The 25,920-nt window shown below is 42.8% G+C and overlaps 1 protein-coding gene across 4 annotated transcripts in view; it reads right to left on the bottom strand.

Moving 5' to 3' along the window:
• LOC117480752 (nuclear factor of activated T-cells, cytoplasmic 1-like) overlaps positions 1-25,920 on the bottom strand; it is a 67,025-nt gene that overhangs the window by 14,166 nt on the left and 26,939 nt on the right. For 2 of the 4 annotated variants that reach the window (XM_034128204.1, XM_034128206.1), the window contains exons 7-9: positions 22,496-22,551; positions 20,472-20,604; positions 10,695-11,348 (exon numbers count right to left, since the gene is read on the bottom strand). In XM_034128204.1, coding sequence (XP_033984095.1) covers positions 10,695-11,348; positions 20,472-20,604; positions 22,496-22,551 — 843 coding nt within the window. The remainder of the gene's footprint in view (positions 1-10,694; positions 11,349-20,471; positions 20,605-22,495; positions 22,552-25,920) is intronic. The other 2 variants (XM_034128205.1, XM_034128207.1) reach the window with 2 other exon arrangements.

Genomic DNA, 25,920 nt, shown 5'->3' with positions numbered 1-25,920 from the left:
CAGCATGAAGTGAGTCGGCCCTGTTAAGGCCCAACGCGGCCAAGCCGTACCGAGCCGTACCGAGTGTGGCCGAGGCCGACCGTGTAGTGGAAATGCGCCATTAGTGTGTTTTCTTCGTTTAGAAAATCTGCATGTAGACACAAACTACAACCCTGTTTTCAGGTGACTTGACACAGAAGACAAAATAAACAGTAAAGGCCAACCTGTCTACTGGCAATGGGAAAAATCCGCATGTAGCCATAAATTCAACTAACCCTACAGTAACTACCACAACCCTGTTTTCCAGTGACCTGGAAACAGAGAGACCAATGTGTCTTCTGGCAATTGGAAAGCAGTTTATTGATAATTCTTTATGGCTATAAACACTGGGTCCAGGGTTGTCATTGCCTATGGGTTGTTTTACAGCTTTGTAAAGCATTGCCTGATTAAGGAAGAACATGTTTTTTCTGATCAAGAACCCTGACGAGCTTGACATTGGGATTTTGAATCCACAAGTCTCTAAAAGGCACTATGCTAAATCTTAAAAAAAGCTCCTGCTGCGCACAAGGAAATGGCCTCTCTGTTTTCACCTTCCCCGCTGAGCTGTAGTACTGAAGCAGAGTGTGATCTGAGTAACACTGTCTGCTGACCTGGGAGTTGCCCTACAACTTTAAATCCTTAGCTGCCATGGGGATTCCAAGACACAGGAGGAGGTCGCCTCGGAGCACATCGTGGACCTATTCAAGTCAACCAGTCCAGAGGAAGAGGAGATCTTGGCAAATGTTACACCTATCTCTTTTCTATCAACTTTGCTTTGATATGTTTTATAGACAGACAGACTTTCATACATCTGGAGACTGTAATGTTTTTTTTTTTTTAAAGCTGGGTTATAGTCAGAGAGGAAGAATGAGCAACTATTCCAGAGATAGTAGGTGAGACAGACACGTTCACTGTAACCTGTAAATCATAGAACTGCATTTTCACCTGCTTCTGTTCGTGCTGTTTCCAATCAAACGGTTTTAACAGTTGGCTGGGACGGAGGGAGTGAACCTGCCATTTAAATACCTTAACAGACACTGGGGTCTGTTATTTCACTCGATGATGCAGTAAATCCAACTGATTTAATTAAAATGTACATGACATTTTCATTCACGCAGTGTTTAAGGGCTGAGCTTTCCAACTCAAGCTCCCAGTGGACTTGATGTGATTGATTTACAACATGAGCAGAAAGAATTGTCTTCTGGTACTAGTAAGTCCAATGGAACAGAAGGGGATGTTGTTCATTTTGAAGTGGTACCGTTTGTTCATATAGAACAATAGTACCACTTGTACGGCAACTTTAAAGAAAATAATGTAATGTTAAATGTTTACATTTGTAATTATTGGCCATATTAATTGTCTATAAATGACTTTTAAATGTTTTTTCAAACAATTTGTAGCTGAGAATGAATACAAAACACCCTGAACATTTTTGTTATAACTTTAAAGTGTCAGTAAATTATTTAAAATAATGACTTAACACAATAACGGCTTTAATATTTTACTTTAACCCCCTATATTTAGTATTAAAATGAGTACAGTAATACTTCGTAATTGTTGGTAGCACACTATAATTTAAGAATGTTTTTAAGTGTTTGTTTATGTATTTGCCAACAACTATTAACTAGCCTTTGTAACAATAGTGGTAAATGAACAGGTGGCAGTTGTTGATTCCTAAATATACACGTGAAATGGAACATATACAACATTGGATAAAGTGAATTCCATATTATATCTTTAGTTTACTATAAGATTCTTTCTGATGTAGCTTGTTCTTTGCCACAGTTTAGTTGCATTGTAAGACACATGTAGTTTGTATCTTGGAGAACAAAGCACATGCATGGATGGAACGAGTCAGTTAGAAAAAACAAACATCTGCTCATACAACTATATCAACGCGTTTGTATTTGTTTGTATATACTGCTTAGAAACGCTATAAAGCAGGCAAGAGTGTGGTTAGGGGGTTGTTAGCTGCTATACCATATTTCAGTACTAAACAGCACAGCAGTTAGTTAAAAGCCCCTTGGCCTTCTTCAGCTAAAGACCATAATGGTGAGGTTTTGCTTAGCCTTTCATCGTTTAATCTCTCAATGCTTGACGCTATAAAAAAGGATTACTGAGTGTGAAAGCATTTCCTTGTTTGTTAGAACGTTGTTTTGAGAGAAACTGAGCTCAGCTGAGTACGATCAGAAGAGTCGGGGGACCCATTGAGGTTTATAACTGCCATGGGTCAGATGTCAACAGTAGGACGCTTACAGTTCAGTGGTTATGATCATTCCCTCCCCTGAAGTAAACCCTTTCACCCACTGCTTAATAAGTCTCTGCACTGCGAGCAGCCACTGGTGGGAGAGGAAGAACATGTGATCTTTAACTTTCGCCATGTTTATCTTTCTTTGACTTTTGCTGTTTGGATTTGAATGGTTTCAGCTTTGTGTGTGTGTATGGTTGGAACAGGGGTAGTGGTAGAAGCTGCCGGGAAACATCCCCATGATCGCACTACTGCTCCTTTCTTCCACTTCACATTTTCCCCTCTTTCTCTTAGTCTGTCTGTGTCTCCTGTATTCCTATGTCTGAGTGGATTCTTCTAATGCTCACTGAATATTACTGGATGTGAGGACATGTCAGAATCTCCTGACCCCAAAAATAAAAAATAAAAGAAATACATCTCAGGGCTTACGGCACTCCACTTTTGGCCTATAAGCAATGGCAACTGATATCATGTTTAAAACAAAAAAGATATGTATATATGCAAATGTTAACTATTGCAGTAAATGGTAAAAGAGCATCTTTCAACATCTGTTTGTCAACTATAGACATATCGATGTTATCAAGATGAAGTACACCATTTTTTAAAATTCTGTCCTGATAAATGAATTTTGGACATTAGTTTGATTATGCCGTCATATGCCTAAGTATACTGTAAAGCCATTTATTCCAACAACATCACGACCTGCCCTTCATGTGAGTTCAAGACCCAGGTGATGCAAAATAAACATGCTAAGGCCAAGTCAGTATTATGCTGTATAAATAGGAGTACATTACTTCAAAGATATTTTGCATTTTAAACTCTTATTTCTCCTAATTATGTTTCCTCTTTTAAATGCCCAAATCACTGATGCACAGCTGCTGTAATTATAATTGTTTCAGACAAATTCATTATTTGAACAGTTGCGTTTCACATTATCCAGCTGGTGTTTGGAGTTATTTGTCAATGGACTGTAACTCTTAAACAGGGGACATGTGCGTTTGGTTTATAGTTTTGATTCCACCGGGAATCTCACTCTTTCGAAGTTTATATCTGCATCTGTATTTCACTTTCCTCCTCTCTCTTTCTCTCTTTATGACTGTCTCTCCCACCCTCTTCTTTCTAATGTATCTGCACATGGAATTGACGGCAAGCTCTGCCATGAGTTGCAAAACCCAAAGGCTTTCCCCATCCCCACCGGCTGGATCAGACTTCTCTGTTGACATCCGTCGCTACAGGATACTATTTCACTGAGCTAACAGATTTCAGATGGGGAGCTGTTATTAAGCGGTCTGGAGAAGGAGACCTGCTCCTGTTTACTGACGCCGCAGGTATGTACATCCACTAAATACAAAACCAAAAACACTGGAACATCAAGACCAGAGTATCTCAGTGTGGTTATTATGATCAAATGGAGCATCTCCTCTTTGAATGACATTCAACTGTTTGTGCCTGGGTAAGTGTCCAGTGATGAAGTCCAGGAGCTGATCCTGTTCTCCCCGTAGAGAGTCAAAACAGATCAAATGTGTCTTTCTGCAAATACATTCTGCTTGTTTTAGTATATCATTTCCCAGTACTGTATGATTTTTCCATGTACTCAGATTTTTAATCCCAGCAGGACATATCCAAGATTCAAGGCAAAAGAAAAAGGCGTTTGTGGTTCGCAATGTGGTCGCAATAATATCAGCTATCCCTAGGGAGGGACAGTGTTTTATGGAAACGCAGTACTGGTGTAACGTTTGCGGAGATTACAGAATGTTCTTTCAATCACAAACAAACCAACACAGTAACCATGATCCAATAATAACCCTTAAAGGGCCAAAGGGATGTCAATTCTGCACATGCCACAGAGAAATGTTTCCTTAAGAACACCTGACCCAGAAAACAGTGTATGGACATGGATTAAATAAAGCAACAAATAAAAGGGGCCATATACATGCTTAAATGTTCAAAAAGGTCTCTACGTTTCTCAAACTGCCTGTGCTGCAGCACCTCTTTTTTACCCTCTGTCTGAAACCAGAGCACGGTCTGTTCTGATTGGTTAGCTGGCTAGCTCTGTTGTGATTGTTCAACCGCTTTGAGATGTCCCGCCCGTTATCCCGCCCGTAATCTGCCAGTCCATCATGTACAATGTGTTGGAGTGCTAGCCAATAGAAGTGCGAGCGTTACATAGTGATGTCATCATGTTTCAGAAATAAACAAAGGAGGCCAAAAGAGGCGTTTCAGGCACGGGGGTGGTAGTGTGTGGGAGGGAAACTCCCCCCGGAGGAAACCTTTTAAGGAATCCCCCAAAAGCATCAAAAGGCCCCTTTAAAACGCGTCCCCCATTAACTTTAATTCATCAAGATTGTTTCCGTATTTTGATTTTCTCGTTCAACATCGAGGCATGCGAGAAATAAATCAAGTTACACGGGGTGAATTATTTATATTCTAATGTCCATTTTGGTATTGAAGTACTCCTTAAATAGAAACTTCACCAAGTTACAGGTAACAACCTTACAGCCCTGTTAGTGATCATGCTGTCAGAGCCGTCAACAACACTGACATTTGCCATGTTATGATTCAGTAATGAGAGTGTCTGGCCCCATGATCACAGATAGTATACAGGAAGATCCCGGCCAAGCCACAGGCCCTGTCTGAGTCCTGACCCGCTGTGATCCGTGTGGCTCGGTGGCTTTTCAACGCGTGCTTCCTCAACCTCAGAATGTGAGCCACATAAACCGAGTCTCTAAACTGCTGTGTTGGTAGAAAGTATAAGAAATACATGACGTATGATGAACTGAAGTAATGTCACTTTAATGAATAGATTTCAACTTGGAGAGGGAAACCTTGTGGCTTTACTTTGCTACATTTGATTGTATATCACGGATGTCAATTTTCCTATTGGCAGATCACTGACTTCCATACAAAGACAACATAGTGTGGCCACTTTTTAAACAGCTTGAAAATATGGAAGAAAATACAGAAATCAATCTTTACGGTAGCAGATCTGCTATACACATTTGGGCCAAATCAAAAGTCTCCGATCTAAATGTGTGCGTGTATCAAATCCCAGACACAAAAGAAACCCAATTTGTTTAGATAATTTAGTTCTTTAGCAGACACATTCTTTCTCAGTGACTGTGGATATTATGACGGAGCGACTGAAACCAGACCAGATCCTCTGGCTCGCACACGCACGCATATGAAGCCAGCGCGCTGCACTGATGAATGGACTGAATTCGTACTGATTCATTTTGCTGCGCTTATCAAAACGTATAATATTTCCAATTGTTCTAACAAATAGCTAAAAATCAAAGCGCTAATATTGTTACCCCATTGCCACCGTCATGTGTAACCACTTAGATACAACTATTTGCAAAACTGCCAGCAATCTTAGACAATAGAGTCCATAATTGAGTGGATTTTATGTTAGTGTTTAAGATAAAACCATACAAAAAAATCAAATGGAGGCTCTTATCTTTAGCCAATGGGACAGGGATAAAAGAGATGTAAGAAGAAACAGAAGGGTGCTTGCGTAAACCAGAGCATGTTAACTCAACTGCGAAGGTATTCCTCTTCTATTTCAAATGCGCAATTCAATTCTCTGGGTTCCATTTATCGTTACTTCCACACCTTATAGATCCAACTAATCTAGTGTATAATCAGACTGGTATTTTCTTTACAAGAGTAACTTCAAGTTTCTGACCATTTACTTCTATTAGGTATTAGGTAAGGTATTACGTTTTTATTTACTTATTTATTTTTTAAATTCTAGCTATGCTTCTCTTTTTCAATGTGATATTACTACAAATTCAGTTTGTAAATGAAAATGTTTGCATTTTGGCACTTTGGCATTTGTGTTCATATCAATATCATATTGCATAATGATGTACATCATCTACTAGGGTAATTACACATGCAATACAATGTAAATGCAGAAACATAGTAGCATTTGATGAAAAATAAATGATATCAAATATACAACTCATACATGTATCATTAATATCAACGTATTTTTTGTGAACATTTATGAGACTGTTTATCGCCCAGCCCTAAGCTAATTGATCAGGTAACATGATACTCAACCTCCTCTAAAACAGTTTAGAAGAAAAAATCCTTTGCAGTTTTTTTATCCTAATGAAAATAAATAATATAAAAATATTTTGCTGATCCCAAAAGTCTAGTTGTTGATCTACAGTTTTGGATTTAAATGACTCGTGAAGGCCAATCCTAGAGAGCAGCCATCTATACATTTTTCCTATGACTATACAACTTCTCAAAAACTTGTACTTATACTTCAGTGTGTCAAGAGCTGCCAGGAAAACATGATGCCTAATATGAAAATGCAAGCAATGACAACAAGAGTAAAGACAACCCACATCCTCTTTGTAGTCATAAATAATAAAGAAGCCATCACCCTTTGCCTTGCACCCGTCAATATCACTATGTCTAAAAGGAGACTATGTTCTTGGCATTGCACTTAACCACAAGACAGCCTTTCTTTCTGTGCACTATTAGCTTGAGCTTGACCTGCCTCCCAATACGCCGGAGGGTCAGAGGTGGCGGGTTGTGAAAGCACGGGCTGTCACTGGAGCTTCCGCATCTCACTGATTCCACTAACTAAAAGAGACACACAAATACATACAGCCCCAACATACAGGAGCAGCTCTGCTTTAGTGAGTCCCTTTAGACACTTCAACCTCCACTTTAATGAACACTCCCCACCCTCCCGTCTAAATCCTCTCTCTCTTTGCCCCCCCTCCAATCCCAGAGCCAGCCTTGCGGCACACTCCAATGTTTGCGACTCAGCATGTTTTCAGCGCGGTGCGGACGCGCTCTCAATCATCATTAGAGGTTTTGCGGAGTCCTGGGGTCTGGGCAACTTGCCAGGATGTGTAAAAGTTTCCATGAGGAAAGCCTCGAGTTGCCTTCAGAAGCATCGGTGGTGGACGGAGATCCTCGGGAAGGTTAAAATGCCTTCTTTTTTTTTGTCGCTGGAGGGAGGGAAAGGAGGGCTCAACAACAATCCTGTTTTCATTTTGAGAAAACAAGCTGCGTAGAGTTTCAAATGCACCAACCTTGAATTGGAGGAGGAAACAATCACAAGGGAAACTACCCTGTAACGCGAGGCAATCAGAGCACATATGTCAAATGTCAGAAATCGGCAGAGGCTGCGTTGCACCCTGTGTTTTTCTTATTTTGGGGAATAAGGGCCCTCTGTTTCCCAGAGAGGCAGCTGGTAGAAATCTGGCCCCTGATTAGCACAACTTCATTTGCCGTGTGCTGCATTCAGCTGCACTTCATGATATCACCCGTCGCACTAGCAGCTAATAAGACCGGACACACGACAGCAGCCCAATAGAACCAAACTGAGCACAAGCAGCACACTGCTTCTGCTCCAAGCACACACGTGTACAAAAACATCTGCAGCATAATACCTATAAACACCAGGAATAGATGACAGAGTAAACAGTTTGCAATAAGCGTTGTTGGGGATTTTCCAAAGCCGAAAAAGCCATGTCTAAGTTCAAAATAGTACATGTGTGATGTGTGTATATGTGTCCGTGGTTGTTTAAGACAAGAGGGGGTATGATGTCACCACAATTGTTTCTTCAGACGTGTGACAAGGCATGCTGTCATTTTGGCATTTCTTTATTTGGCCCAATTAGCAGGCCGTACACGGCAAACTTGGACGTAGCCAACGCATTTTTCCAATGAATTCTATTGTTATATACACTGATGTCATTTGACTGGCGTTTTTCTCACAGTCATGTGCCTTGTAAAGTGCACATAGCGGGCTGTGAGTAAGTACGAAATGTCTTAAAACTTCGGTTTTATATCCCAATATGCGCTTGTTTACAATGGTGAGTCAACAAGGGTGTTTTATCCTCTTCTTACGACTTTTATCTAAACCATGCTGATCTATCGCATTATTCCAGCTATGAGAAGTTGGACGGCCTACATGCCACTGTGTGAAAATGGCTGCCTGTAGATCTTACTGCCTTCTGGATTCTTCCCATAAACACATTGCAGATACCATTGCCTCATGTCTTGCACTATAAGCTATAAGGAGGTGTTTTGCAGATTACAATGGAGACTGTGTATGGCAGTCAGGGGGGTTGACATCCCTGAATCCCTCCATACTAACCGAGCTCCTTGTGGTACAGTAGCTCAACGTTGATAAGTTGAGTGATTTCTCAGGGGCTGTGTAAAAAATCTGAGCCCGGCCAGAGAGACACATTTCCTCTAGCTGATGAGAGCCGGAGGCCTCAGCGTTCGAGCGTGGGAGGCGCTCCACTCTTGGGGAAGATCAAGTGTGCTCCCGCAGACTCCAAATCACCGGCCCTGGATTGCTGGGGAGGAACGCTACTCTACATGGATGGCGTTAAATCACCGCCGCTGAGGTGAGGTCATCCGCTTGTCTTCCCTCTCTAATGGAGCGCTCAGCTCGCTAACGTACGGTCCTAATGCGTGCGGACGGGGAGCGGGATGCCCTGCAAGCTGCCTTCCGATCTTATTTATTTTAGCTTAAGGCTCATTTGAGGGGTTTGGGATAGGGCCGGGCCTGGGCACAGTAGATGCCTTTGGAGTATGCTGTTACCACCGCACACTTACAGGGACTCCAGGAGCTCACCACAGATTCTCGCACAGACGTTAGGTGATGCAAAACGGCGGCATATTGAGGTTTTTCAAGGGGCTGCCTTACTGTCCTTGGTCAATCAATACACATTCCTGCGCGTCCCTAATGCAGCTGTAATCACTGGCTGAATACATTTGGCCACCGGGTTGGAGAGATCGAGCCTGCTAAAGTGACAGTGGATGGAGTAGTGGGGAAGAGAATAAGATTACATGATTTCACCTTAGCAAGTGCTGTGTACATTTGGGATATCTTCATACTGTTGGTGTAAAAGGAACCTTAATAGAAAATGCAAAAATAAAGCTACAGTTTCACTTCATTCAATTAATGCTGAAAGCAAAGCTCCTGCTATAAATATTGAAAACAGAACTTCAAATTTTGTTTCAATTTAGAGTTCCAGAACATTTCTATGGACTCAGAAAAAAAAGAAAGAGAAAAGAAACAGGAAAGAAAACGTTTTTGGGAATCAGTTTATAGAGCTGATAACAGACAGACACCCCCCCTGTGTCTGTATTGTATGTTTATGAGGTGAGGACTAATGGGACTCATCCGGACTGACATATATGCTGACAACTGCATTTCAACTCAATTACAGTTCCACAGCAAAACTCCCCTGATCCCCTCGTGCCTATCACCCCTCTACTCCCAGAGCTGTTGATTGAGGTTTGCTTAAACACACACACACACACACACACACACACACACACACACACACACACACACACACACACACACACACACACACACACACACACACACACACACACACACACACACACACACACACACACACACACACACACACACACACACACACACACACACACACACACACACACACACACACACACACACCACACACACACACACACACACACACACACACACACACACACACACACACACACACACACACACACACACACACACACACACACACACACACACACACACACACACAATTCCTGAGTATAGTGCAGAGTTGCCTTCCCCCCCACCTCCATTACGGTTTTAAAGTTTTAAACTGGCACAATGCCATAAATGTGCTCGATGAACATACTGTATATATTCATATCATAACAACAAGTGGAGCCTCTGCAAGCAAAGATAACAGCTTGGCGACCTAAGAGACATAATGTGGGCAATAAACTCAACCATATGGTCCCTTGGGTGTAACCGGTTTCATTGCCAGAGGGAGATCAGTGACCCCAAAGCCTCCCCTGATGACGACAGCCGCATGGTGTCGACTCCACGGGGAAAACACGGGAAAACAAAGCCTCTACCTTCCGCCTCTCGGCATCCCTCCCAGAAAGATGTGGGGGGGGAATGGTTTGGTTCAGGAAACCCCTGGCCATTGTTTTGCTTCCTTCATTAGTCGTTGTGTCAACAGTTTGGTTGGCTACGCGTGTGCCACTGTTTTTGTTCTGCTGCACCCCGGCCTGACCTCACTGCTCTGATGTTTTGACAGATTGTTTCAAAATCCCATCAAGGCAATTTACTGTTGTAAAGCAAAGCCGCCACTTGGACAACAGAAGCTGGACCGCATGTTTCAGCAAAGCAAATAAATCTGCCGTGGTCTAAAATTGAACAAATGTGACGTAAATCTGCCCAGGAAATACTGAGGGGTGCAGCAGGGTGCGGCTACGTGTGGGGGCTTGCAGATAAGCAAGAGGTGTTAAATAAATGTAATGTGCTACGTAAACAGCCATTTCTGGCATTGACAGAGAGCTCATAAAGTGAAAGCTAATTTGAATGCTTATCTAATGGAAACTTGCAGAAAAACGTATGTACACCTTGTTTTTTGTAACTTACCATCATCTAGGTACATCTGGTCCAGTTCCTGGGGCTCCTGTTTGACGGTGATGGCCATCGATGGGGGGCTGGCATCATCATCAGTTAAAAGGCTGGGCGAGCTCTCTCCGGTATGGGTCTGACCCGGTCCGGGACTGTAGGCCTGAACGAATGGGCTGTCCTCTGTCCCACCAGGAGTGGAAGGCTGGGATACCGGGGATGATGACGGACTGCTGCTGTCGTAGATGGTGTGGTAACCATGGGGCCCTGGGCTGTTGAGGTGGTTGGGGCTGCCCTGGGAATGAAGCATCCCGAGAGGGGAGTTGTGGTCTGGCGATGCTGGGTGAGCGAGGTTGGGGCGGCCAGAGGTCTCTTGAATGGGGGTCCCAACAGGGCCTGGTGGTGCCGCATGATCGGGGCTGTTGGGAAAGCACTTGCTGTATGCCACTGGGGACAGGTCGTGCAGGGTAGGGCTGGAGCTGGGGGATGACGATGGCATGGCGGTATGGCGAGGTGGGCACGGGGTGTAGCCACCAACCAGGCAGTCGTCAGGATTGGTAAGAGTCATGATGGGAGTGGGCCTGGGCCGGCTGTAAAAGGGCTTTGAATGCATGGGCAGTCTCGCAGTCCCCAGAGAATCATATTCATCATTGGGTTCTGTCTTTATTATCGGCACTGAGGGGGAAAAAAGTAGAAAGAAAGGTGGAGATATTAAAAAAGCGTGCAGGGCATCCACGTGGCGCAATGAGTGTACGAGTCAGGCTTAATAAAGCTGTAAGCATGGGCCGTGCTACCCTCCATTATCCAAACAAACAACCACCATTCGATATGGGCTTGGTGTCAACTTGGCTGAGCTCTCTAACAGAGAAACCCTCACGCCTTCCAACCGCCACCCCTTTTACCACATCATGAACCAAAAAAAAGAGCAAAGAATAAGGGGGGAAAGAAAAATGGATGAGTCATCAGTGTGGAAAGCCACAGCTGGCTCTAATAACGAATAAGACCTATTTTCTTTGGACTCTCCTTCAGGTCTGATATCCAATAAAAGTTACTTTAAAGCTCTGGGCTGCTGCTGCTGCTGCTCAAGGAGCCCAGGACCCCAAGGTTTTTCTCCACACTCTAGAAGTAATTGTTTCTCTAAGGACTGAAAAAGATAGAGGGAGAGAGTGAAAAAAAAAAGAGGAGATGATTTGATTTTGATTAGGCCGCCTGAGCTCCTTAAGAGGCTGCAGAGCTGCGCCTGTGGTTTCAGGAGCTTCAGGCCTCAGCTAATGCAGGAGAGTGCTGTGACCCCACTTGATCATGCTGCCTCCTCTCGTCTAATTTCTAATCCAGTGCAGACCGTCTGCACTGTTTCCTGATTAGTTCTGACGGACAGGTACTTCCTGTTCAATGTCAAGAGTAGTTACTGAAAACAACTTTCTATTAATTGGACATTTCAAAACGGACCTATATGGCCTTGGTTTGAAAGAAGTAGAGGGATTCACGTTAACAAGCTCACTGGAGTTATTATATAAGTATTTATGCGTAGTGCCAGCACAAAACTAATAGGGCAGCGTTAAGATACCCAGATGCATAGCAAAGGCTTCTGAGTCACAATAGGCACACTGTTTCTATTCCTACACATTGTTAAAGTCTGTTAATGGGTGTGGTGAGCGTTTGATGCCAACCACCACCATTAAGAGCTTTTGGCAAAGATTTGCTCGGAGTGACATTTACTCGAAAGGCGTACAGATGTCAATATGAATAAGATGTCTGTGTGTTTGCGGTTGTACACAATAGAACCTTTGAATGATCGGAAAAGCAAAGGGTGCAATTGAAATGTATCAAGCGCGAAGTGTGTCTTGTGAAAAACAGGCTGTTTTTCAGCGTGTTATTATTTGTGTGGGAGCTGAATTTGAATTTGAAAAGACATTAATCGCGCTTGTAAGCCTCTGGGGTGCTGAGATGCGGTGCAGTGATAACGCAGCAGGGAGCACATTTACGTCAGCCCTGTCTGCTTTCAGAGCCCAGGGAGCAGGCCTGGTGTCTGGGGGAGCGTCGTAAGGTGAGTCCCATGATGCACGGACGGGCCTCCTCTACACAGCCTGGGGAGGAACAAGCAAGTCACATGGTCGAAGCTACATCAACAGACACTTCCCTCAATGGTTCTTTTTTTGTATTCCCTGCCAACTCTTCTGTGTGAATGGATGACACAGTGCCATGGTGCCAAGATGCTTGATGCCAGTGCGGTCATGCGGAAAAGCAAATTTGATGATTTTTACATTTTAGCTTCAATTCAAAAACTGCATTGTCATGTGTGAGTTGAATTTTGACCTAAACTGGCTCGATAGAACCTGAACATTTATGAATGGAAATATCATTGTAAAAAGTATTTGTATTTGTTTACATCGTCATGGTTCTGAGGTTTCACCTCTATTATATTCCGAATAAATCAAGCGGTTTGAACCAAGCAAAGCAAATTTAAACAAAAAAATAATAATTGCCTTATGTTCAATTAAGATTTCACTGGAAGCCCTTCTAAAGATTTAACAAATCTGACGTACTACGTCACAAAATGTCCTGCCTGCAAGCAAAACCAACATGATCATTTAATTGAGGAAATAGGGTGAATCAGCAGTATCTCAGAAGGCATGGCGTACTGTTGCCCTTTGCAGTCCCATTTTGTAATCCACTTAGAGTGTATTTTTGAAGAGCAGTTTGGCTTATTGCAGCTTAAAGTTTTTATTCCCAATGAGGTTATTTGTCAACATTATTTTCCTGTATGCCTTCTGACTGTGAGCAAGACTGGCAAAATAGGAAATCAAATCACATTGGACTAATGGACTTTCTTTTAAGTTTCAAACAACTCCTCTGCTAGAGATATAAACAGAGGTCTCCCTTCAGCTCCGTCCATCTGTGTGTCTCCTTTCTATTTTGCACATGAGCTAAGAAAACAGATTCACCAACCAGGCGAGTCCCAACTTCAGCTGGCTTTTATTTCCTCCCAACCTGTGGGTTATGGCCCACAGACAGCTGATGTTCTGCACATGGTTTTCTCTCCATTTCTGCTCGTATTAAACTGATCAGGTCTGATCTGGTATTTTATTGAGGATTTGTTTCCTCAAGGTAATGGTCTACACAGGATTTAGAAGAGCTTGTACATGCTTTAATCTTCAGTAGACTCGACTACTGCAATAGTGTATTCACAGGGCCATCAGAAAGCTGCAGCTGATTCAGAACGCTGCTGCTCGAGTCCTCACTAACATTAAAAGAGTGGATCACATCAGTCCGGTTCTGAAATCTTTACACTGGCTTCCAGTCGGCCAAATAATTGATTTTAAAGTACTATTGCTAGTTTTTAAATCACTAAATGGTTTAGGACCAAAGTATATTAACGATATCCTACATAATTATGAACCATCAAGGCGTCTCAGGTCTTCTGGGACGGGTCTGCTCTCGGTTCCGAGAGTAAGAACAAAACATGGAAAAGCAGCGTTTAGCTATTATGCCCCGACAATCTGGAACAAACTGCCCGAATCGTGCACGTCTGCAGAAACTCTTACTATTTTCAAATCGAGACTGAAAACATATCTTTTTGCCGCTGCTTTTAATTGAGCTCGCACTGCAGTATGCCTTTTATACATGTATTGTATACCTGTTGTGTTTATTTTATTATCTTTGATTTTTAATGCCTGTTGTAAAATGCCATTATATAATGTGTTTTACTGTATTTATTCTTAAAATGTCTTTTAATTTATTTTGTAAAGCACTTTGAATTGTCGCGTGCTGAAAGGTGCTATATAAATAAACTTGCCTTGCCTTGCCTAATGGGAATCTGGACACAGTGCGTCTGTGCCTGTATTGGTGTATTTGATTAGGAAGGGCTGGCAAACAGGGTGTTTTTACATTTGGAAAGTACCTTGCAAAGGAGACTATCTCTACTTGTAGCCATTGGAAGGTTGATCATGAATGCAAAAGGTTTGATTCTAATTTGTAACGGTTTTTGGCTGAGGTATGACATTGTGTTGTTACGCTGGGAATCTGCGTTGACATTTAACATGGAGCAGGTGATAGTTTATTAACTGAAACGCACCTGGTACACCGTGTCCCACTGTGTCGGCAATCTGGGCACCCATAATACTGTTAGTATAAAACCAGTACAAAACCCAAAGCTGTAGACATGACAGAAACAGTCTAGTTTTTCGGAAAAAATCATGACTGTGCAAGTATTTACAAAAGAAGAACAATGTGTGGTTCATTAACTTTTCCTCTATGTGTCACAGAACATGTTTCTGACTATCCCCATTCCCGCTCCTACCACAAACCAATGCAGCAGAGGGAGTCGGCGTTAAGAATAGAACTTGATATTACAAAGGAATCTCCTGTAAAAATAAAAGGGGTTCCGAGAAGTTCTTCACTTAAGCTTTCGGTCATTGCCAGGACTTCTTCTTAACGTTTCTTGTTAAATGTGGTTGGTGAAAACTGTTTCTTTTATGAAGATCACAGGTCACATCTTTACACAACAATGTTTGGATAGGAGTTTGGAAACGCGTAGCTCATTGCAGGAGCAAGATAAGGACACTTTTAATAAGGGTGCATCTCAAGCACAAATACTGCTGGAGGTAGGCCTATATCAAAAGCAAATGTATTTCTTCTTGCTCTATTGGCTCAAGGCAGCTTTAATCCAGGGCTGCCAACGTGAGAGTCACGCAATTAACCCATATCTCACGCACTCACGCCACACTTGCCTTTCCTCACGCTAAGTTTTCGTCCAAAATAAATGTATATAAATATAAAAATAAAGTGAAGGAACAGCAAACCGAGCGGTCTACGAAATGAGACGGTCTTCTGGCTTAGTTCAGTAAAGTTGGAAAGATATTGGGAGATTCTGATTTCACGGATCAATAACTCATGAACAAAACGTTATTCAGACACAAATGACGTCTCCTAAGTACCGTGGTAAGGTTGACAACGAACTACAATCACATTTTGATCAAAAAAAAACAATACGCGTCGTCCTCCGAGCTGGACACATTACATTGGTCTCTATCCGCAGCCGGAGAAGAAACGAGTGCTCAGGGACCGTCTGCAAAGTGCAACTCCGAAAAAAGAGAATACAATAATATTCAATCACTATTATACAGTATATTACTACCAAACTCACTACACACATCAATAGTCTCCTGTGTGTCATACTACAGCAAGGAGTTTGGAAGAATATGCTTTTGAATAATTTTGGGGAATATTTATAATGTAACATCTTCAATAACTATGGCATCATCTTAAATAACTTTACTATTATACAGTATATTTCTACCAAACTCACTATTTGCATTGTTGTTGTTAGCATCTGGTTAGCTAGCTGCGCTAACGGATATTAGAAGCTGTTTCTAAAACAATGAGAGGGAGAGCTCTGTCCTGTCAGACTGAGAGAGATAACTACAGCTCAGTTAGGTAAGGGACTCTCTGAGTGTTTAGATAGTTAACTTTAGTCTAGTTATCTCAGTGGGTCTCAAACGTTTTGGTCACCATTTATGAGAATAAATGAAAAACAGATACTGTATGACAGTAAAACAAGAATAAAGCTTAAAAGGGGAGTGATTTGTAAAATATCCATAAAGAAAAAGAAAATCTGTTTACAGTTCTGTTTCATATGGGTGTTGAGAGATGTATCCATAAATTCATTTTGCTCTCAAAATGCACCAGGTTGATGCATTTAACTTCAATATTTAAAAAAAAAATCTTCCCAGGGGAGCATGCCCCCCCCCGGACTGGGACTAAAAATCAGCCCGGGAAACTCGACCGGTCGACCGGCCCAACTCGGTACCGCTAGTCAATTATCAACGGGGGGGTGCTAGTGAATTGTCCGACTGGCCCACTTCGGTACCGGCCCACCGGGAAAGCTCCCGGTATTCCCAATGGCCAGTCCGCCCCTGCCCCTAGAGGAGGTGAGGACCCCCCCCCCACTTATAAAATAGCACTTTACCTCTGCTTACACCTATATGCCATTTTATATGCTGTGAGCTGATTATCGAGCCTTCATTGTAAGAGTCGCGGGTACACTGTGTATGTGCGTATTCCACTGTAGCGCCCGGTACATTCATGGGAAACCCTAGTTTGTACATGTTCAATACATTTGTAACACTGTACACATGAACGTTTCTTTTTTCGGTTCACCAAAAAAAAAATCTCACTCACAAACTGAACTAAAATGTTGGCAGCCCTGTTTAATCCAGTCAGTAATTTAGCTGGCAGCAAATAGCTCACATAATCAGCTTAAAGGTTCTCAAATTTGACTTTATATCAATATATTGTGGAGAATTGATCTCCAGGAAATTAGGTCACTCTCCCACTATTGCTGTCCAAGCTTCTTTGAGCTTTGTTTAGCTTGCAGAGTCGGCCACATGTGCATGTTAGTGCATGTTTGGCTAGCTAATGGCTGCCACTCTGCACTGCTCTCAAACAGCGCTTAGAGCTGATCACGGCTTCTCCGACCTATGGCAATGTCACCGAAGCGTAACTTCCACCTGCCTGTTTCCCCCCCAAGTAAAGACTGTTAGCTCTGTTAGCATTGTTAGCCGCCAGCTCAAACATGTGAGCGCCGCAATGTTGTGAGCCGCGTGGAGACAATCCGCCTGCTTAAAATTTCAAATTGTGAACCCTTACCTATACTTTTCAAATATTATATGTATGTATGTATTAAAACATTTTTCAATAATATAATTAAACATATTGATTACCCTTTCTGGAAAGATAAAGGTCAGTATATTTTGCCCACTAAAGCACAACTGCTTTGCTCATAAATATATTTGTGCTATCAGATTTATTGTAAAGTGACACATTTCAGAGTTTATTTCTGACTGGCTACAATTTTGTTGGGTCATCAAAATGGCAATGTTTCAACAGGTCTATTACACCTACATAAGATCACTAAGGCTTATCTTTCTATGTCAGCTAGTAAGAGACAGCAGATGCAGCTTTGACAGCACTACAGACTGCATCTGATAACATTTGATATTTTAACATTGGAGGCAGGGCGAGGCCTTGAGAGATTAGAATCAGTTTACATGTCTAAAACAATACAGTAATTATTGAAATAATATTCTCTTTAGAGCTGAGGGGATACTGCAGTATAGTAATACTCTGCATTGTTGTTCAGCCGCATTACGTGCCAAGTGCATTTGCATTAAAGAATAACAAGAAGGCCACAGGACCTGAATGGAAAATAAAGGTGGTTTTCACTAGCATCTGTGTCCCAGAGTGTTTGCTTCATCCTTCCGCTGTTTCAAACAAGTCAGGCTATTTAAAGGGTTGGGTTTGTCTTTTTATAGTCGAGCAGACACCAGAGTGTGAAAGAAATGTTCTCTCTAAACAACGTCAGTTACCACAACTGTGCTTGAAGTGGGACAGCGGGCCGGAAGAGTATTTTCATACAAGCAGGCGAAAAAAAAGTGTTGACAACAGTGTGTGTGTATGTGTGTGTGTGTGTGTGGGTGTCCTCATCCCCAGCCCACCCCGAGTACCTGGCCACAGTGTTGTTTCTCTGTGTGTACGTACACACACACACACACACACACACACACACACACACACACACACACACACACACACACACACACACACACACACACACACACACACACACACACACACACACACACACACACACACACACACACACACACACACACACACACACACACACACACACACACACACACACACACACACACACACACACACACACACACACACACACACACACACACACACACACACACACACACACAAAAGCAAACAGCCTAACTAGGATTTCCTCATTCTTTGTTATTGTATTGAAACCATGAATGTAATACAATCATCATTGCCGCCGAGAGGGTCTGTGTACACTAATTATAACCTATACAGTCTTCTTTGTGAATGTAATTTGAATCAGAGAGCTCTGAATATTGCTTTTTTAAACACCTTGGAAACTGAACAATGCCTTTGCACAATTATATTTACAACTAGGGAATTTGGAGAGCGATGGCCCAATGGCCTATCTTACAATATAAACAATAATGACTATATCCATCCTTTGATTCGGAACCACTCCAAAATGGATCTTTATTAGCCCCGACCTTACACCAAGTTTCATGAAAAGTACATTTTCTGCAATCCTGATGACATAAACAAAAACAACTGTAGAGTGATACATTATTATTCAAACAACGTTCAAATCACATTGAAAGTACATAGCACATGTCAATAGTATTGCACATTTAAACGTTGCTTGTGATTGTACAGGCTATGCTGCCCACAGAGATTTACAGAGTTTATTTCTGCGATCATGGCAGTGCTGCCTCAGCTGTTATCCAGCACTGTTGTAATATACAAATATTTGATTTAAATACACAATATTTGTTTTTAGGGAAATTGTTGTCGTATATTTTAATGTGTGTCTTCAAAAGCTTGGTAAATCTCAAAAATAGAACTAAATACCTTGTGATTCGTGGTCTCTTTGGTGGTAACACTTGTGAGTTAATTATGCTCCTTTAAGAAGATATCGGCCCTGCTTGTGTGGTCCACACTGTACTTGTGGTTTACTTGGCAACAAAGAGAGAACAAAACAAGTCATCTTTTAATTAGAGCTATCTTTATGCTCAGGGAAATGACTTAGAGATGCATAGTGGAGACCGATAAGCTTCCACATCACCCTGTCTCTCTTTCCCCGTGGAAGTACCGTTTATGAAATGGATCGGCTTTATAAGGACACAGTGTGTCTGCTGTGCACTGGTTCAGTAACCCAGAATGAACCCATCATATAATCAGGCATCTCCAAATAGGGTCTTGCTTTTCTTTGTCTCAGGGCTTCATCCAAAATCCCAATCACTTATCTCCCGTGGCAATAAATACATCTGCTGATAATCCAAATGTCACATCGTATTAACAGCTGAAGACTTAAAACACAATGCATGCTCTCCCAACAGCATTACACCCATCAGACACCGATCGATGAATACAAGATACCATTGTTTTGATCTAATATATCAGTGAACCTGCTCAACGGCCAACAGCAAAGGACTGGCACTTTAATGGAAAATGTTGGTTTGCTGAAGTTAATTATATCTGAATACACATAGATAAATATAAGAGTAATCCATCTGGATAGTGAAAGTGATACTGACGCTGATATTACGCCTGCACCCATTGTGAAAAGTCCATAGCTCACACTGTTATTGTGGGGCTGAGCTCTTCTCTTAACTCTCTGCAATACATTCTTCAAATTCCAATGTGAAAGCCATCTATAAACACTGAAGCCAGGGACACATGATAAACACAGAGAGAGGTATTCCTGGGTTTTTCAGGTTGCTACATGAATGACAGGGCAAAGCACTGCCTGGTAGATGCATGTGTGTGTGCACATGGATGTGTATTTGTGTGTTGGTGCACCAGGAGGGCATTGTGTGAGGTGGAGTGTGAAAGTCAGGTCGCCGGGGGATTGACTTCTCTTCATCAACAGCGCTCGGAGGCTCTGTCACTCAGCAGGTACACCTCATCGCTGGGGAACGCACTCTCACTACAGAATAAACACTCCTCACATCTTCTGCTCTCACTCACAGTCTACGGCCAAGAGGTGCCAGGGCATCAAGTCAGAAACACAGACCAAAAACTGGCCGCAAATTTCACATGGCATGTTGACAGCTGGGGTATACTATAGTGGATGGATGTCAAGACCTGGAGAAATACTCTATGAGATGAATGCAGAATGTGCAGCTGGTGAAAATGTCTTCGAGTGTCACCAAAAAAGAAGGGGAAAATATTTATGATGATTACCGTTCGGAGGCAGGAAGGTGAAGGTCTGGCACTGGCTCCTCTTCCTCTTGCCGTTGCAGACGTAGAAGTCGACCTGCACCGGGCTGGATATTCTCTGGTTCCTGTACGGCGGGATCTCCACAACAAGAGAATTCTAAAATATAAATAAGATGCAATATGACATTTCCTCTTTATGAGATAATAGAGCAGCTGATACCATCATCAAGTAATTAGTTGTATTTACTCATCTGATTTCATGGAACTCTTAAAGCAAATGTAAGTTTGTACTAGCACTTCCTGTAGCCTATTAATCAACAGCTATGTTTATTTTACAGCTAGCCTTCATTTAGGGTACTGTTTCCAAGAGGCTCGTCTGGGACTAGTCTAAATGAGCTTGTCTGGACTGTGTAGACGGAGTAGTAGAGCCCATGATGTTGGTCCAGTGCCCATGTTTGTCTATGAGGAAAACCCCAGGGCTTTACCTTTGTCCCTTTACAGCACGAGAGGAGAGAGGTAGCCGGCTTATTTGTTTGCACAGCCATGCGTCCCTGTGGAGAGGCTCGCCTTTCCCCCTCCTCCCCTCTAGGCCAGACCTTGGCAAGTCTGGACGGATCTGAACTTTCGACTGCTTGCTTTCTGACAAGGGAAGCTGAGTTTCTTGTGTCTAATTCCTAGGATGGCTGTCATTCACGTGAGGGTCTTTGACAGAAGAAGGTTGTGGATAAACGGAGCAGTAAGGGTGCGATGGAGGTGGGGGGCCTGCGTCCTCCGCCCTTGTCTGCCCTCCAGATGACGACACATGCAGGTGGCTGATTGAGTGTGTTAAGTGTGTGCGTGTGCACATGGCTTTTCCCTCTCCATCCTATCCAATTAAAGTTAGCACGCTCTGGACGGCAATAAAAACACTGTTGGGCGGGCGGTCTGGAGCACTTTAGTGTAGTCTAGTGGCGACTGATGATGATGAAGGCCAGGGCTGTCTTGCTGTCGTTGCCTACTTGTATGTTAGATTTATAAATAAACATGCGTATTTGTATATCATCGACCTCGCCTCCCAAAAACGCCACCCCCAGCTAAGCCTTGCACGCCCGCTAATTTTCCAGCATCTGGGACTCCAGCCATAGAACATCAACCAGCCCTACAGGCCAATTAGACATTAGACTCCATATTTACCCTCCTGATGCAACCAAGTCATTTACCTGAGTCAAATAACAGCAACAACAAGGAGAAAAACAGCCTCAAGTTGCACCATTTACATGTGTGTTGTTAATTTTAGACTCCGTGCAAGTGTAAATTGCCTTGGTTAGTTTACACAAAAACGGGGGAAGTGGGGGGGAGGACTGATGAAAGGCATCGGCAATTCAAAACATACTGTCATCACGCACAAGCAAACAGATTTTCGGAGACCTTGTGCTCAACTCTCCACCCCGAGAGCAGGCCTAACGAACCTCAGTCAAGTCTTAATTAACTCCAGAACACAAGCGGCTTTCTGTGACACGTAGAACAACATTCGCTTCATTCCCTCTCTTGGCGACTCCCTTTCACTCAGTTTTATATTAACACAATCTGAATCTGTGGCTGGTTGGTTTATTTTCTCATTACGCGTCTCATGAAAAGCAGCAGGTAAAAGCACAGGGTGTAATCCGCCCTTGGCTGCATGATCGTGGGCACAGACGAGGTGTTAAAGTCCAATTCAACACTTTGCTGTGAACTAATAGTCTGGCTATGCTGGAGAGACTGTGGCATGAGTGTGTGTGGGTTCATGCTTTTATTTCTCCTCAATGTGCATGTATTCGAGCGTGTTAAATGCAAAAACAATATGACAGTCCGTGTTTACTCCGTTAGGGTACGGACATTTTGTGAAAATTCCATTCAGGATTGCATGAGCTAATCATCATTGTCTATTTTGCAACTTGTAATGCCTCAGCCAAGGTTACATCATTGCAGGGGACAGATGAGGAGGAGACAGAAAGGAAAAGAGAAAGTGTCAAGGGAGGGTGGTATTGAAGAAGCATTTCCAATGAGTCACTTTGGTGAGGTGCACTTACATTTTTTACGGAGTCCTTGTCAACTTTGGCTTCTGTCTCCCACAGATGATGCCCATCTATTGGCAAAAGAATGCAATGGAATATTAAGTATTATACAAACATGGGCTTTAAATGGAGATGTACCTAATGTAATGTGGAAGAGATGTGTGCTCTGGCATTTATGTTAATGCTGCAACAATTCGCACACAACGTCTGGAAAAATATCTTACAAATTGTTCGTTTTCAGACATTCCCCTTAGAATGAAGGTTACAATATTGTTAGGTTTAAGAACAGATTATGGTATGGGTTTTCAGTTAAAGTGGACATCATATGATAATATTGAGGTTCATATTTGTACTTTGTGCCTCCACTGTGACTTGTTCACTTGCTTTTATGGTCAGAAAAGGCTTCTTTTTTTTCTGAAACTGCCCTTGCTGCAGCACCTCTGTCCAAAACAAAAGCCAAGTCTGCTACGACTGGTTAGTTGGCCAGCTCTGTTGTGATTGGTCAACAGCTTAAAGACGTGTTAGAAATGTGGCGCCCCTTTTCATATCACGTATAATGTATTGTAGCGCTAGCCAATTGAGGTCATTTTAGGTTTTGGACAATGGTGACAGCTATTGGTCACTGTTCTATGACCTTTTACACACAACTATTATGAAGGACCAGAGGTGTGTAACAGAAATACAAAGTTTGTCTGTCTTTAACTTCTTAAGTGGGAACTCTCATCTTAGGTGTCTATCACCATTGAATGTGCCACTATTTTTTGTCCCTTCATTCAATATTTGATGAGCTACTTTTTTTTAAACTCCTTTTCTTCTCTCTTACTTCTATTATTAACTTTGATCTGTGAAATAACACCCCTTAGAAAAACTGCAGCTTTTGCTTGGGTTCCCTTTCTTCTCATCTCCATCTTGTTGTGGTAAGGTCGGAGGTTTCCCTTGCTGCCATGCAATAAAAAGGTCTGTGAGCTACTGCAGCTGTTGGGAGCCTGCAGAAGCTCAGCTCACATTCTTTGTTTTTTTTCTTCTGTGATTTCATGCCACACCTTAGCACACAGACTCTCTGGGCTCTGCTAGGGCAATCAGCACCAACCACAGTGCCATTTTGTTTCTTTTTTTCCCTTAAGAACCAATGACTCATTAGAGCTGTCAGAAATAGAAGTGACACAGAACACTCTTTGTGTCAGTGGCACACCATGTGATGCAATAGCATGGGCACTGTGGCACAGCTACTTTATGTTAGCTGGGGTAAGCACCAGCTGTGGCTTCATGGATAGAATCCACTGCTGAAACGCTGCACTTGCTTCTGGGACAGGAAGCCATCAGATAAGATAATCAGACTCAGTTTCCAAATAACTGATAGCAGAAGTCTAGCATGTTTTTTACATCAGGCAGTGAAGTAAAAGAATAAAGGGTCCCAGCTATGGTTGGTTTATTATTGGTGAGCTGTGGTAGTGGGGGCGGGTGGTCAGCTTTATTATTCAGGGAGTGAACATCAGTAGATATCTCTTTCCAAAATGGCCATATTAAAAATCGAGGAAAGAGAAAAACAGACGGTGAACAGATCAGATAAGGGTTTTTCTATTTGAACTTGGGGGGAAATAAGAGTTGCATATGGAGAAATGTGCCTCGCTGTAATGGAGATGATGACCGAGGGAATAGAAGAAGGGGTCCTATAGGACTGCCATGCATGGTGGATTGAGATGCCCAAAAGAATGAGGTCCACAATATGCTCAGAAAAAGGAAGGGCAATTAGAGTGAGCACAGACCGGGAGAAGGTCAGAGAAAGACAGAGACAAACAGAGATGAGCGTTCCTCATGTTACGTCTAGGGGAACCAAGAGGGAATCTCACCCGCCTCCGCTCTGGGAGACACTCCAAGAGGGAAACCTTAGACTACGACGTCAATCCCAGCCTCCACTAGTAAACATGTTTTTCAAACCTTTCTTCCTTCCTTGATCTTTTCTCTCACCTTCTGTATCTCTCTGTCACTTTGCTCCTCCAAACTTTTCAAAGATTACTCCACTAGACATAGCAAATGTGCAAGTGAGACTGAATTGGCAGGGCCCACATGTAGCATACCTTTGCGAGTCAGAGAGTGCTGTACGACTGATAACCGCAGAACTTTCCATTCACCCCGTCTTCCCTGCAACATCTGCAAAAAGCTTCTGTTCCCGACAACACCTCCTCCTTCACGCACCCTCCACCCACGCAAAATGCACGCAAGCAGATGCAGGCGCAGGCACACACGCAGCCACAGTATCCTCTTGCTTTGTTCTGGTCTACAAATTGAATGACATGAGAGGGAAGCACAAAATAATAGTTGGTATTGGAGCTGTTTCAGATAAATCTTGCCATAATCCAGTCATATTTAAAGGGGACCTATCATGCAAAATGCACTTTTGTACGTCTTTTATACATGAATATGTGTCCCCGGTGTTCCAGGGAACTCACCAAGTGTCAGAAAACACAACCCTCTCTATTTTCCTCCATACCCAAATCTCTAAAAACGGGGCTGCAACGGATCTGATAAAAACTGATCCAGATTTGAACACTTTACTGACGTCAGGACGGTGGCGCTACGGCTATTGGGCCAACTCTCCACCTATCAGGGGAATGTGGGGTTGGGCCACGGCCGGCCATTGCCGCTCGAAAGCGCTGGAGACGCTGTAGTACATATGCCAGGCCTGTAAGTGGCGCTGTAGTCTGCCACAAAAGCAGCGAAGAAGACTTCCCGCGCATGGTTGCTATGGTTGCCCTTCTGTTTATTCTCCGCTGTGGCTTTTTTTCTCCCTCCCAGAGGCAAGCGTTTGCTCCCGCTGCTTTAATTCAATGCAATCCCTCCCCGTCGAGGCAAGCACTGTAATTATCTCCGGGTAGTCCACCAGCAGATGACAAACACCCACCTCTCCGCCTCTTCCAAGGAACGAGGGGACCGTGCGGCAGAGTTTCAGTTAGGTTTTTTTTCGCCGGTCAAGATGTCCGTTAAAGTTTAAATCTTCCGGACAAAATTAGAAAAGTGCCGGTCAAAGGTCTTCTTTGTTATTTATTGAGCTTGAAAACAAATGAATAACGACTCTATATAATAAAACACGGAGGACGGAGATCCCCCCCCTCTTCTGACAGCCCAGCAGCTGATCAGAGCACGCTCCCCTCTCTTGCAGGGGGGCGTGGTCAGCTGCAGCTCACAGAATCAGCCCCCTGCAAAAACAGGGCTGGAGAACAGCAAATACTGTAGAGCGAAATGAGGCATGGCTAAAATGCAGGATCTGTTTGGTATTTTGAAAAAAAAACTATATTTATATACTTTATATAGGTATGGCCCTACAATATATTGTTCAAATATAGCATGATAGGTGTCCTTTAAAGACAAAAATGAATGGAAGCACAAACACAAATGGGCAACTTATTTGTAGGCTTTGTGTTTAAAAGGTAAACCAAGCA

The sequence above is a fragment of the Trematomus bernacchii genome, unplaced genomic scaffold (genome assembly GCF_902827165.1).
Source record: "Trematomus bernacchii unplaced genomic scaffold, fTreBer1.1, whole genome shotgun sequence".
In the NCBI taxonomy this organism is placed as follows: domain Eukaryota; kingdom Metazoa; phylum Chordata; class Actinopteri; order Perciformes; family Nototheniidae; genus Trematomus; species Trematomus bernacchii.
Note: the sequence above shows the minus strand (reverse complement) of the source record. Positions and strands in the feature narration are given on the sequence as shown.